At 61.8% G+C, this 12890-nt stretch overlaps 2 protein-coding genes across 7 annotated transcripts in view; one reads left to right on the forward strand and one right to left on the reverse strand.

Annotated features, from left to right (window-relative positions):
* NPRL3 (NPR3 like, GATOR1 complex subunit) overlaps positions 1-862 on the forward strand; it is a 32400-nt gene extending 31538 nt beyond the window's left edge. For all 4 annotated transcript variants that reach the window (XM_067707286.1, XM_067707287.1, XM_067707288.1 and 1 more), the window contains one exon: positions 1-862. In XM_067707286.1, coding sequence (XP_067563387.1) covers positions 1-166 — 166 coding nt within the window. In that variant the 3' untranslated portion in view covers positions 167-862.
* MPG (N-methylpurine DNA glycosylase) overlaps positions 800-12890 on the reverse strand; it is a 13075-nt gene continuing 984 nt past the window's right edge. For 2 of the 3 annotated variants that reach the window (XM_067707297.1, XM_067707296.1), the window contains exons 2-4: positions 6498-6731; positions 3629-3833; positions 800-1250 (exon numbers count right to left, since the gene is read on the reverse strand). In XM_067707297.1, coding sequence (XP_067563398.1) covers positions 844-1250; positions 3629-3833; positions 6498-6719 — 834 coding nt within the window. In that variant the 5' untranslated portion in view covers positions 6720-6731 and the 3' untranslated portion in view covers positions 800-843. Of the gene's footprint in view, positions 1251-3628; positions 3834-6497; positions 6732-8732; positions 8893-12890 lie in introns of those variants that run through there. The other variant, XM_067707295.1, reaches the window with a different exon arrangement.

A 12890-nucleotide genomic window follows, 5' to 3' on the forward strand; every position in this document is an offset into this window, starting at 1 on the left:
GCTCCTGCACTACTTCCGCGGCCGCCACCACCTGGAGGAGATCATGTACAACGAGAACACGCGGCGCTCCCAGCTGCTCGCGCTGGTGGACAAGTTCCGCAGTGTCCTGGTGGTGACCACCCACGAGGATCCGGTCATCACTGTCTTCCAGGCCCTGCTCACCTGAGCTGGGGCACCGGAGGGAGCCTCCCCCACCCCAGGCTCCTTCCCTCCCCATGGGGCCCCTGCTCTCCACATCCTCACCCGCCTCCAGTCCTGGAAACAGCCTCAGGGGCTCTGAGCTGAGAAGGTGAGGCTCGAGCTGGGAGAGCGTCCAGGACTCTTGCCTCGGAGTGAGGCTTGCATGCTGCCCACACCAACTTGGCCCGTATTTCTCTCAGAGCCCCGCTCCCTATCCCGTGTTCCCCGGGCCTGGGCCGTCCAGAGCTTCAGGTCCGAGGGCCTGGCCTGGCCTGTATGGCCAGCACTGGCCGCCTGCAGGCACCCTTCCCTCCAGCTTGCCGGTGCCTGGCCCGGCCCCTCCCCGCCCCCCACAGTCCTGTGTTAGCCACCAGGAGGCCATGGCCAAGCGGTCGCCCCCGTGCCACCTGAGGCACGAGGACCTGGGCTAACGGTGTCCCGCAGCTGTCTTAGCTTCCCCTTGGCCGGGGCGGGGGTGGGGTGGGGTGGGGAGGAGTGACTGCACCGCTGCTCCCCACACACGGCTGCCTCAGGCCTGAGGAGGAAGTGCACCTGCTGGCCCCGGGTCCTCCCACAGAGACGAGCTGGCCACAGACAGAGGCTCCGGCCGAGACACAAATGACAGTTTTCTATAAACACAGCATTTATTTCATTTTTAAACAATTAAAAATCCTCATCCCGGCTGGCCTTTGCTCTGGCCTGTGTGTTCCGCTTGGCCGCTCTGTCTACCACACTGACCCAGGGGCTGCCCTGCACATAGAAGCGCAGGGGCTTCAGGGCCCACTCTCCTGCATAGCCGACGCCCACTCGGGCTGCTGCCACCACAGCTGGCTCACTGGGCCCCAGGGGGCCCCGCTCCAGCCACACAGCCTCGTCTGTGGCCAGGTCCCGCTGGTCGAAGCTCTTGTCGATGGCCAGGGCCTGGCACAGCTTGGAGGGACCGTTGCAGAGCTCAAGGTCTTTGAGGGCTCGTCCAGCAACACCTTTGCGGAGGGTGTGGCGAAGCTGCCGCATGGCCTCCAGGCCCCCCAGGGGCTCCAGCGCTCGGAGCAGGACACATGCCCCATCCCCTGTGGAAGAGATGAAGCCTCCCAGGTTGTCGCCCCACTACCCAAGGCCCGACCAAAGCTTTGGGGGTGACACCTGTGCTCACTCACCATCCAGACCCTCTGCCTGCCTCCCCCTCCCGCACACCTGTACCCCCAAGGCACCTGTGCTTCCTATGGGCACCAGCTGGGGAGGCATGGAGCTCCCTAGCTCCCTCTGTGAGGTCAGCAAAGAAAACCCCAGGGTCCCCCAACCACCCCCCGCACTGGCTGTTGGGGAAGCTGGAAGCCTGGCTTGGAGCAGCCACCAGTGTGCACAGGACGCAGGTGAGCCCCACCCTAGGATCCAGTGCGGAAACTGACAGAGCAGGAATAGCCCCCCACCTCCGTGGGGTCCCCTCCCCAACCAGTTCAGGCCACTTGTGGGACGGCAAGCAGACACCCAGGCCCAGGGATTCCCTCGAGAAGACATCTCTGTCCAGACCCCCTTGGATTCCTGGCTGGGGACAGTGATTACTCCCTGCGCCCTGGACAGAGGCGCCCTGACCCTCCAGCAAGGCCACTGTCCTGGGACACCTGCTCCCCTGACTCTCAGCCCACTCACTAGCTGGGAGTCTGAGGGGCTCAGCCTGAGGCGTGGCCAGGCCAGTCCCTCTCTCAGGCCTCAGCCGCACAGGCCTTCCCATCAGCACCCAGGAGCTGGCCTCCTGCACAGCCAGCAAGTGTGGGGGTGTGTTCGACCAGATGTCCCTTAACCAGCCAGCTTTCAAAGCACTTCAGGATGTGCCCAAGGGCACCTAAAGCCTTGAGTTTTAGTCCCTCTGTGATTCCCGGGTAGCTCCCCTCACTGGCCTCAAAGCTCTCTCTGGTTCCATCCTGAACATAGTGGGTACCACCTGCAGACAGGTCTGGAGGAGTAGCTGACCCCTCCTCTCCTGGGATGCACCTGAGTCCAGACTCCTAACGAACAGAACACCCCTACCTCATCGCACCAGGCCTCCCCATCACCCCCCGCCAACCCCGTCTGCCTGCACCAACCGCGCAGCCCCAAGTCCCGGTCTCTGCATGGCCTCCACCCCACAGGCAAGGACTGTCTCAGCTGCCCCTCTCCCTTACTCCACCTGGATGACCCTTGGCCCTGTCTGTACCCATGTGGTTTTCAGCTCCCCTAACCTCGACATTCCTGGGGCATCCTGGTCACGTCACACCACCTCCCACATCTGCTCTGTCCACTGTACCCGCAGAAACTTGGGCTCCTCCCTTTCCTCACTGACTGCAGCCCCTTGTCCAAGTGCAGTCTCCTCTCACGTGAGGGGTTGGTTCTAACGCCAAAGAAAAGCTCAGCGACCGGAATAAGCTCTGCGCCTGATAACAGGGCCCTCAGGGGCAGTCCCTATCACTCAGTTTCACACAGCACCTGCCTTCTGCTGGGCACAGGGCCAGTCGTGGATTCCCTGTGTCCTCTGGCCCTGTGGCTCTGGCATCAGGCATCCCCAGCTGTCTATTCTGGGCAATCACAACTCACATGTTAATGGAATCCTTCCACATGTGTGACCGGCAGCCCCTTATTGTCCTCGAGCCTTCATTCATCTTGCGTCGGCAACGGGAGGCTTGGCAGATGGACGCTAGGACCGGCTAGCCAGAGTGGGCTGGGCAGACCACCCCCCCACCCCCCGCTGCTGGTCAGCAGCGGCTCTGGCAAGACGGTGCTGGGCACTTCCTTCCCAGCACAGACCACTCAGAAAACACAGCTGCCTACCCACGAAAGACCCAGTGGGTCCCCCAAGGTGCGTGGACCCTCCCGGGAGCTTTAGACCAGCATCCCTCCCATCGGCACCACTGACCTCTGGGGCCATGAATCTGTGGAGTTGGCCGTCCTGTGCACTGTGAACTGCTGAGCATCCTCCCTGGCCTCCACCCACTAGAGGCCAGGAGCATCCCCACAGATGTGATGACCAAAAATGTCTCCAGACATTGCCTAGTGTTCCCCAGGGTGGCAGTATCATCCCCAGTTGAGAACTGACCCAGACCCCGTAACTGGCCGCCTGGCGAGACTCCTGCCTGAGCCCAGCTCACCCCAAATCGAACTCACTCTTGTTTCCCCACATCAGCCCCTCCCGAGTCCTCTCTGGGCCGGCAGTGACACCAGCACTGAGCTCTGGGGCCAGCGGTGGGCTCGTGAACCCATGCACTCTGTGTTCAAGTCAACCCATGACCTCTATTCTGTGGGGCCCCTGGCACCTCTAACCACCATCCGTGCAGCCAAAGTTCCTGAAACCCTCGCCTAGCCTAGCAAGGGAACCCCCTGCTCAATCACCTAGCCAACCCGGTCCTCCCGGGGTCTGCCAGCTGAGGGGGCTCTGCCCAGGCCTCCTGCTTCCCCAAGCCCCAGCACCACGCACCTTGGCTGGAGACATTCATGCAGAAGTACATGCCATAGATGAGGTACACATACAGCGTCCCTGGCTTCATGAACATGCCGCGGTTGCGGGGGGTCTGCCGGCCGCCCCTCGAATGGGCAGCTTCATCCTCTGGCCCCAAGTATGCCTCAGTCTCCACGACGCGGCCACGGAGCTCTGTGCCATCATCCAGCCGTCGGACCAAGACCTGCTCAGCATAGGAAGGAGCCGGGTTCGCTCCACCCTGACAGTCCACAGCCTGGACTCATCTCCCCAGCTCAGAGTGTACAGGTACAGGACACCCAGGTACAGCTGGCTCTTCCCCACCATCCCCTCCATCCTGCTGGACCACTGGACCACAGGCCCTGCTCACCAAGTGTCCTGTCCACAGGGTGCAGCCATCTCAGGCCAACCAGGGCTGGGCTGGGCACCAGCACTAGTGAATTCTCACACTTCCTCTCAGCAGGGTCCCCTTGGACTTAAAGCTTAGCCTGGGGCCGAGCAGTGTGAAGGGCACAGGGCCCTGCCTGGGATTCCAGAGCCTGTGGAGCCCCCTCCCCCTGGACTAACTGCAAAGGACCGTCACACTCAGCCCCCACCCAGCCAACTCTGAAAGCAGCAGGACCAGCTGCCCAGCAGTGCCCCAGGCCTGGCCCACGGCCCTGGGGGTAACGAGCTCCACAAGGAGTGGGTCAGCGCAGGCAGCAGGCCAGGAAGGCAAGCCTGGCGACGGTTGCCTCGGACAGCACCCTGGGCAGGGTGGGTACAGGAGGGGACAGAGGGCCCAGCCGAGGACAGGGCAGGGGGCAGTTGTCAGGGGCTGTCCCCAGAGGGGTGGGTGCTCTCAGGCCAGCAGAGCACCTAGGAGAACAGAGTAGGCCACAGGAGAGCCAGGCAGGGCCTGCGGAGCACTGAGTACCCCGGGAGCTGAGTCCTCCCCCGCCTGGAGCCCCTCTGCCCTTCGCCATGCATCACCATGGTACGGCCCCAGGAATGGCCAGCAGTCATGCCCAGTGTCCGGAGCCCCAGGTCTGACTCAACCAGGGTTCACAGTGGAGTTTCAGGGGCCAGCCACCTCACCAGGGCTGTCCCTAGCACCTGCCTTGTCCTTAGGCCAGAGCCTCAGGCAAGTTGGACGGCCAGGCCACCATGCCTTAGCCCACGGAGCTCAATGTGTCTGCGGCCAGGGTCAGTGTTGTGGGGGCAGGGAGGGGTGTGCTGGAGGCTGGACTCGGGGTAAGGGTTAGAGGAGGCCTTCCTGGAGACAAAGCCCACAAATCCCTATATGTGTGCACAGGTGGGCTTGGCCAGAGCACCTCAGATGAGGCCTCCCTCCCATCTTCCCAGGAGACGAGAGGGAGCATTCCCTGTCAGCCTGACACCTCCATGGGGCCTGGGGAGGAGCCTCCCACAGCCCTTTCCTCACTGTCTTCTTTCCTGTCCTGAATTCCACTGATATCATTTCCAGATAGCAGGTGGTGGTTGCCCCTCACCCCCATTATACACATCTCCTCCTTGCTGGTGGAGGGTCCTGAGAGAGGCAAGACCCTTCTCAGCTGAGAGGGTGACACAAGAGTGGTCTGGGTTGTCATGGCAACTCATTGCTCCTTGCAGTGACCTGCTTAAGGATGAGTGCATGACCAAGGCTGGTCAAGAGGTCTGTGAGGACGTCCACTGAGGGGTAATGAAAAAGGCTCTCCACCCTAACCAAAGGCACATACAGGGTGAGACCCGCCCTTCTCTGCTGGACATCGCCCTGTCTACCCTCAGGCTCAAACAGGCGTGATGCGAGCCTAGGGGAGCCTAGGGGGAGACTGTGACACACTGAGGCCCTTGGGCCCTCTACCTGATGCTGGACCCACCTGCCCCATGTGCCCTTTCACATGAGATCATAACCTCTCCTGACTTAAGGTGCTTTTACAAGGACCTTCTGGCCCTTGCAGCTGAAAGCTTCCTCATGTAACAGACTCTGGTCGCTTCTCAATGAGGTCACACTTTAGGTCACACTCCACTAGCTCACATTTTAGGATCTCTTCCTGGCACCAATTTTCTATTAGCCACAGAAACTGACTCTCCTTGGCCATTTTAACCTAAAAGTAGGCTCACTAAAGGACACAGGGTAGCCATGGAACCTCCAGAAGGACCAGAAAGCCAGGCCTAGCCAGATGGTACTCCAGATGGATGTGGCCAAAACTCTGCTGCTGCGGCACATGCCATGTACACACAACATGGTGACGGGCTCCACCCGCAAGGGCCCTGGGCGGTCCTGCTTCCCACCCCAGAACTTGGAGCTGCAGGGGCTGCTGGGAAGCCAGCTCCGGCACTGTGAGCCACTGTGGGGAGAAGGAGGCTGTCCTTCATCAAGACAATCCCGATGCTGGGCAGCCCGTAGGCCATGGCCTCAGCTGCCATGTGTCTAAAGCTGCTACACACATAGACAAGCTCCAGCAGGGGCACTGACTGTGTCAGGGGACGGGGCAGGCAAAAGCAGCCCCTCACAGACAGGGGGGCCAGCATTGACCGTGGTCCTTGTAAGAAACCTGCCCTGAGGGCAATCCCAGGTGGACCAGGGGTAATGCTCCCACAGCCCCAGGGGGAAGTCTAATGTTGTAGTTGCCCCGTCCTCACTGCCCAGAGCAGGCAGGCACCCCTAAAAACCTCGGCATTCTTCCCAGCTGACCCTGGACCCAGAGGCTGCCCCAGATGACTGAGGTGAAGCTACCCAGGAGCAAATGTGGGCAAAGCGGCTGACTGCACGCGGCCACGCAGGGCCAAGTCAGGGACGTGAGCCCAGCGGGGAGAGGGCTGGGGCCCACAGACGCTGCACGGTGATGACCCTTCAGCAGAGGCCACGCCGCTACATTTCCATTACCTGTCCCAGAAATGCCCGTGCCAGGGAGACGGCAGGCTGGTCGAAAAACTCTGATCCCAGGCGACCAGGGCGGCCCTTTAGGCTTGAGAAATAGATGCTGCGCTGGGGGCCGAGGGTCGTGGGTGGCTCCAAGCGGGGCTCCTTGGGGGAAGATGTCCGGGTCCCATCTGGCGGGCTCTGATGCCGCTTGGCCTCCAACAGTCGCTGCTTTTTTTGCCCCATTCTTCAGGAAAGCTGAAACGGGAAAGGACAAGATAAAGGGTCTGAAGAGGAGAGGACAGATGGTTGTGCAGTGAAGTCGGGAGCTCAAGGACTCATTCAACTGCCTGCCTGTCTCCTCATATGCAAAAAGAGGGCAACCAGCCTGTGCAAACAGAATGCCATACTTGAGCCATACCTGGCATGCTCAGCCCTGCGCTGGGACCCAGGAAGACTTGGGAAATGACGGCACGTGAAGGCAGGCTGGTGGCAGCAGTGACTGGTAGCCACTCTGCTGCACGTGCCATCCACAAGCAGGAGTGGCAAAGGGCTGCAGGGCCTGGGGAGAGGACAGTGGCACCCAAGCCTGGGACAGGAGGGCTGCTGCCCTCTGATTGCCACTCATCACGTGGTCTCCAAATGAACTTCTGAGCTTCTTTCTGGAACCCTTCCCTTTGCACCTGCCCCTAACCAGGAATTTTAAAACAGCTGTGACCTCAGTGGGGCCTGGCCGAGGAACGCATTGTGGGTCACTGTGTCATCCACACCCCTCCCCAATGCTGGCAGGGCTCCCACTGTGCCAGACCCCTCCTAGAATGGCCCAGAAGGCCTGACACACGCACATGGGTGAGCACCAGGCAGACTGTCTACTTGGCCCCATCCCAAGCGCTCAGGGTATGACCCCCAATGAGTCCCCAGCTGTCCTCTGTCTCATGACCCAGGATGTCAGAATAAGGATAAGTGAGGCAAAAGTGAGGTGTGAGGAATGAGGAGGATCTGCCGAGACCGGCACACTGTCTGCCTCCCACCTGCTGCCACAGGGCCTGGGAAACCTGACCACACACCCTTGGCCGTTCGGGGACCAGCTGCTCTCCAAGGAAAGGAGCAGCAGGTGAGCACTGGGGCCTGGAAACACCCTCCTTAGGGGCTGATTCTCATACCTCCCTGGCATGTGACAGACCCGTTATTTTTAGCGTAAGTGCTGACATTCTATGTTGTCCGGAGCTGCAAGCCTACTGAGAATGGATGTTGATATGACCGTGTCTGCAGCCAGGCGCATTTGCCAACACCCACCACAGGCTGACTCCAGGACGCTGCGGCCCCTGTTCTCCACCCAGGTTTGGCCCCTGGCCTGCCGCGAGGCTCTGGGGTGGCGCTGGGTCTCTGCTCTGACCCACCGTGGGCAGTGGGGGTCGGCTCATGCAGATGCCCTGGGACTGAGGCTCAGAGAGGCTTTGTCTCCCCCTCTGCAGACCTAGGATTTGAACCTGCCTCAGAGCCTCAGGCTCAAGAGTGGGGTGACCCTGCCGTTGCACCCAAGGGTGACCACTGCCCCAGAAAGTGACCTAAGGTGTCTGTGCCTCTGTTTCATCTGCAGAAAGGGAAACAACATTGTCATACAAGATGGTTCCGAGAATAAAATGAGAAGCGGGGTAAGCACTTGTCTGGGTACAGCGAGCGCTCACCAGTTAGGAAGAAACGCAAAACCTGGGGACAAGGGTCACTTCCCAGGCTGGGCCCAGCCAGTGGAGGGCAGAAAACAGCAGCCTGGATGGGGACACCCAAGGGACCCGCCAGCCCTCCATCAAAACCTGGGCAAAGAGTGGGTTAGTAAATAAAGGGAGAGCATTTATCCGTGTGGGACACTGAAGGGAGGAGTGTGGGGAAGTGGCCCCTCGAGGCAACCCTATGGTCATTTCTGCGGCAGGCGGGCTCGGGGCAGGGGGCGTCTGAGCCAGGCTGAGCGCCCAGCACGTAAGCAGGAAACCGGTGGCGGGCGCTCCTCTCAGACCTCACTGGCGACCACGGGCAGGGCCTCGGCTTTGTTTCTGGCAAATGGAGCAGCCGAGCCGGCCCAACCCCGCCGTCAGGCGCTCGTCTGGGAACTGCAGACGCCTAGGGGCGGCCCGTGCGCACATTACTGGCTCCCACTCAGGGCTCACTGCGGTGGCGGTGCGACTCCGGGGGGTCTGCCCCCGAGCCAGTCCTTCGGCCGTGCGTCCGGCGAGGAGCACGCTCACCTGGGCGCGCACTCACCTGAACCCCGCGGCGCGCAGGCAACCGGCAGTTCCGTCAGGGATCTCGAAACTTGTACCTGCCGGCGCGGAGCCCACCCCGGCCCGGAAGGCACCCCACCGCCCACCCGGAAGCGCCGCCGGGTCCCGGGGTGGAGCCGGCGCCTGCGCGGAGAAGGACGGAAGCCCGGCGGGGGTAGGGGGCGGGCGCAGGCGCGGATCCGCCCCGGGGGTGGGGCCGGGCTAGAGATCGGAGTTCCCCGCTGTCGCTCCTGCCCCGCGCCCTGCCTCCCATCCGGGACAAAGGCCCGGGGCTGCTGGGACAGTTGTGGTGTGAGGAGGGGAAGCAGGCAGCTGGGGTGGAGGGAAGCCCTCCGCCCCGCGCCCCTCCCAGTGACATGCCCCCCGCCCCACTTGCACCCTGGTCCCGCCGCAGCCGCAGCGCTCACTCCACCTGGTGACCTCCAGCTGGTGGTCAGACCACCAAAAAAGAGGCTTGGTCCCTGTGAATCTTGACTGGGCCCTAGAGGGGCCCCGGCTGGGGGTGTAGTGGTTTGGGGGTGCCCCAGACGGTTCGGTGGGGTGCGCGTGGAATGTGCGTGAGGGAGGTGGTGTCGGAGCCCCTGGTCCTTGGGACTGCGGAGGGGCATTACTTGCTCCATACCTGCGGAGCATTTGGGTGGAGGGGACAGATAGGGCGGGGGAGTGGGCCAGGAAGACTTTGTCCTGGAAGTGGACCCAGGCCTTTCTGGAAGCACCACCACTCCCATCACAATATGGATGGGTCCTGGGATTCTGTGTCTGCAGTGGGGCCCCCACCTTTCCCACCACGGAAGGATGCTGAGAGGAGCCCGCTCAAGTCCAGGGGTGGGCCTGCTGGAGCATGGCCAGCCTCCTGAAGAGGCTGAGGTGAGCAGGAGGGCTGTGGGGACCCAGGAACACCCCTCCTGCAGGGCAGTGGCTGGGGGCAGTGTGAGGTATGCCACTGCCCTTTGGGGCAGCAGGGGGAACGCCCCTGCCCTGGACCATGTCCTGAGCTGTCTGACTTGTGTCACCCTGGCCCTGTGAGGGGTACCCGTGGGGCCTTGGAGAACAGTTGGGCAAAGGATGGTGTGTGTGTGTGTGGGGGTGCTGGACGGGCCACGTGACTGGGGCCCTGGGATGAGCGAGTGTGGCACCTGGTCTCAGGGCAAGTCCAGCTGGGGGAACCCTGGTCTCCAACTCCTCCTCCTCCTCCTTGGACCAGCCCAGGAGCTCAACTCCAGCCCAGGCCCAGGCCCAGCTGTACTCCCCGCTCCGCCCAGGGCCCCAACCAGGACTTCCTGCGGAGGGAGGGGCAACAGCCTTTTAGCTCCTGCCGGAAGCCACCCAGCTGTCTGCGGCACTTTGTGCCGCTTCCTTCCGGGGCTGGGCGGTGTGTCGTCAATGAGTGCTTGTGAGGCGGGCCTGGATGTGACTCCCACCCCTTTCTTTCCTCCTTACCCGCTGCAGCCATTCTGCCCGAACAATGACTCCCCCTCCTGCCTTCCTGTGTGCCCAGCCTCCCTTCCCTCCTCCCTTCCCCCTCTCCCTGCTCTGGGAGGGAAACTGAGGCTACAGTTGGGCCACTCCCCCTGGTGGGGGCAGGGGCAGGGTGGGTGCGGTTTTGTCTTCATTTTCATTTCACATTTCTGTCCTTCTCTCTATGTAGGGACAGCTAACACCGTGAAAGGGGCAGCACCTTCTGGGGGTGACATCTCAGTAGGGCGGCCTCTGGGGCCCTCTGCAGCTGACGGGTCCTGGGGGCTCGGAGGCTCCTTGGGCAGAGTGAGCAGCTGTGGGCTGCATCTTCCTTTCCTGGGGCTGTGCTACCAGTGCTGCCGGGCCCTGAGGCCAGGTACTTAAGGGCCCCCCTTGCCAGGCCCCAAGACATGGGGAGGGGCAGCTGCCTCAAATAGACAGTGACTTCAGGCCCTGGGTGGTCTGGCCCACTTCTGCCTCTTCCCCAAATAGCCAGGGGCTGGTCCCGGGCCCATTCAGGCCCCCCAAAGCTCAGGCTGGCCTGCTGAGCTGATTCCAGAGTGGCTGGTGGGGATTGCTCTCAGTGGTCAGGACTGCCACCCCCTCAGGTCCTAGAGTGAAGTGTAGTCAGGGGGTGCTCCAGATACTTGCCCATCCCCAGTCACCTGCACACATACTGGGCAATTGCAGCTGATTTCTGGGGTTTCCGTGTCAGGCCCTCCTCCACCAGAACACAGGGCAGTGGGCCAGGTGTGAGACAAGAGCACATGTGTGTGCACACACGTGTCCCTGTGGACTGGGTCCAGTCCTCTGCTCATACTGTCCTTCTGATACCCGGGTCCTCGCTCAGGAGGCTCGGTGGGCTCAGAACCTGGGGATTCCTGGGTTTGCCTGCCAAGGTGTACTTGGGAGCCACACCTGTGAGGGGCAAGGGTTTGCAACAGAGGCTGCTGGGGTCCCACTGGAGCTGAGAGGGTCCTTTGGAGATAACCTGAACGAATGAACCAGGGGGAAGCCACTTACCTGTGACTGGACACACAGACCACCCTCTCTGGGGAGGGGGTGTTACTTGGGGCAAGGCAGCTCTCATTCACTGAAGGTGACTCCAGGTGGGGCGGGGGTTGAGGTGGGGGGGGACTGGGGGATGGGTGCCTGTCTCAGCTCTGAGCCAGCTACGGCTATGCTGCTGGCAGCTGGGAATGAGTGTCTGGGTCATGGAGGGAGCCTGGGTACCCTGCAGTACCCACTGCAGGAGACCTGGCGGCACTGGATGCCTGGCCACGGCAAGCTTTGGAGGTGAGCCCAGGCCCTGGACTCCAGAGATGACACCACTGCCGCTGGCCCTGCCAGCCCAGGCTGAGCGTCCAGGTGGCGGGGGTTGAGAATGCCAGGCATGGAGAGACTGTCCTTTCTGTGGCTGAGAGCCTGGCATGGGAGGGGTGGCAGTGTGGGCAGCCAGAGCCCTAAGCATCGGCACTGGGCAGCCTTCAGCCTTCTTCTTGCCTTGTGTCCCCAAGGCACTTGTAGTCACCACCCCACCCCGCAGTGAAGGAGTCCTCTTGCAGCCCCTCCAAAGCTTCCATTGTCTCCCTCTACCTAGGAACTGTGTTGATATACTGAGTTCGTAAATGACCCGGAGTGTGCAGGCACCACTCTGCCCTGAGGATGGATGAGGAGACAGTTGGAGGATTCTGTCCCTTTCCCAGGCTCCTGGGCCAACTGTGAATTGGCTGCCACCTCAAGTTGTCTACTTTCTGTGTAGCCAAGGACCAGGGCTTTGTCTGCGGTCATACCCTGGGCATAGCTTGCTGACCTGATCGTGGCAGCACCTCTGTTCAGAGAGGACCACTGCCTCCTGGTCCCAGACCAGCAAAGGGCCTGTGAAGACACACTTGTGGACCCTCCAAAGCTGGAGGGGCTGGGCCTCATGTGCCTCAGTATTCTGGTTCCCAGCAGAAGGGTCCTTAGGACACCCATGGTCTCAGTTCTGCGCCCTACGGGGTGGAAGTCTGTGCCCCTCCACCACTCACAGCTCCTGGTCAGCCCTGCCCTGCTATTGGCACCCCCTCCCCCATTCCCGGGTCTTTCTCTGGTGATTGTGCCCCACCAACTCCTGCAATGTCAGGAGAGAGGGAGAGGAATGTTGGAAAACTCCCACCAGCGGCCTCAGCCTACAGCAGATGGGCCATTTTGTGTTCGATTCAGGGAGTGCAGGGATGGGCCCACAGGGCTGGTGGGTGAGCCCTGAAAGAGGGAGGAGCACAGAGTGGTCGCCGGAAATGGTGCTGCCGCCTCTGCGCCTCTGCTCCAGGGGTTCCAGCCTGGCCTGGGAGTGCCTGTTGGGGGAGCAGGGATTCAGCGGGTGGGGAGCACAGGGGCCCCGGGAGGAGGTCACTGCTCTGATCCTGCCTTTGGTGCGGGTGCGACTGAGTGTGCATCAGTGGTTGTGTGCACGTGTGTAAATGGGTGAGAGTGAGCATGGAGGTGTTACAGTGTGTATATGCAGAGGTGTGTGTATGTGAGTCTGTGTAAACAGGTGTGGGTAAAGGAACACGTGGGCGAGCATGAGTGTGAGTGCGTACAGAGCGTGTGTGTTTAAGTGCATGAACGCAGGGGCATGTGTGTGCGAGTGAGGCTCCCGTGCGGCTTAGGGTGAGAGACTGGGCAGCGCGGCCTTCGG

This window comes from Pseudorca crassidens, chromosome 15 (assembly GCF_039906515.1).
Source record: "Pseudorca crassidens isolate mPseCra1 chromosome 15, mPseCra1.hap1, whole genome shotgun sequence".
NCBI lineage: Eukaryota > Metazoa > Chordata > Mammalia > Artiodactyla > Delphinidae > Pseudorca > Pseudorca crassidens.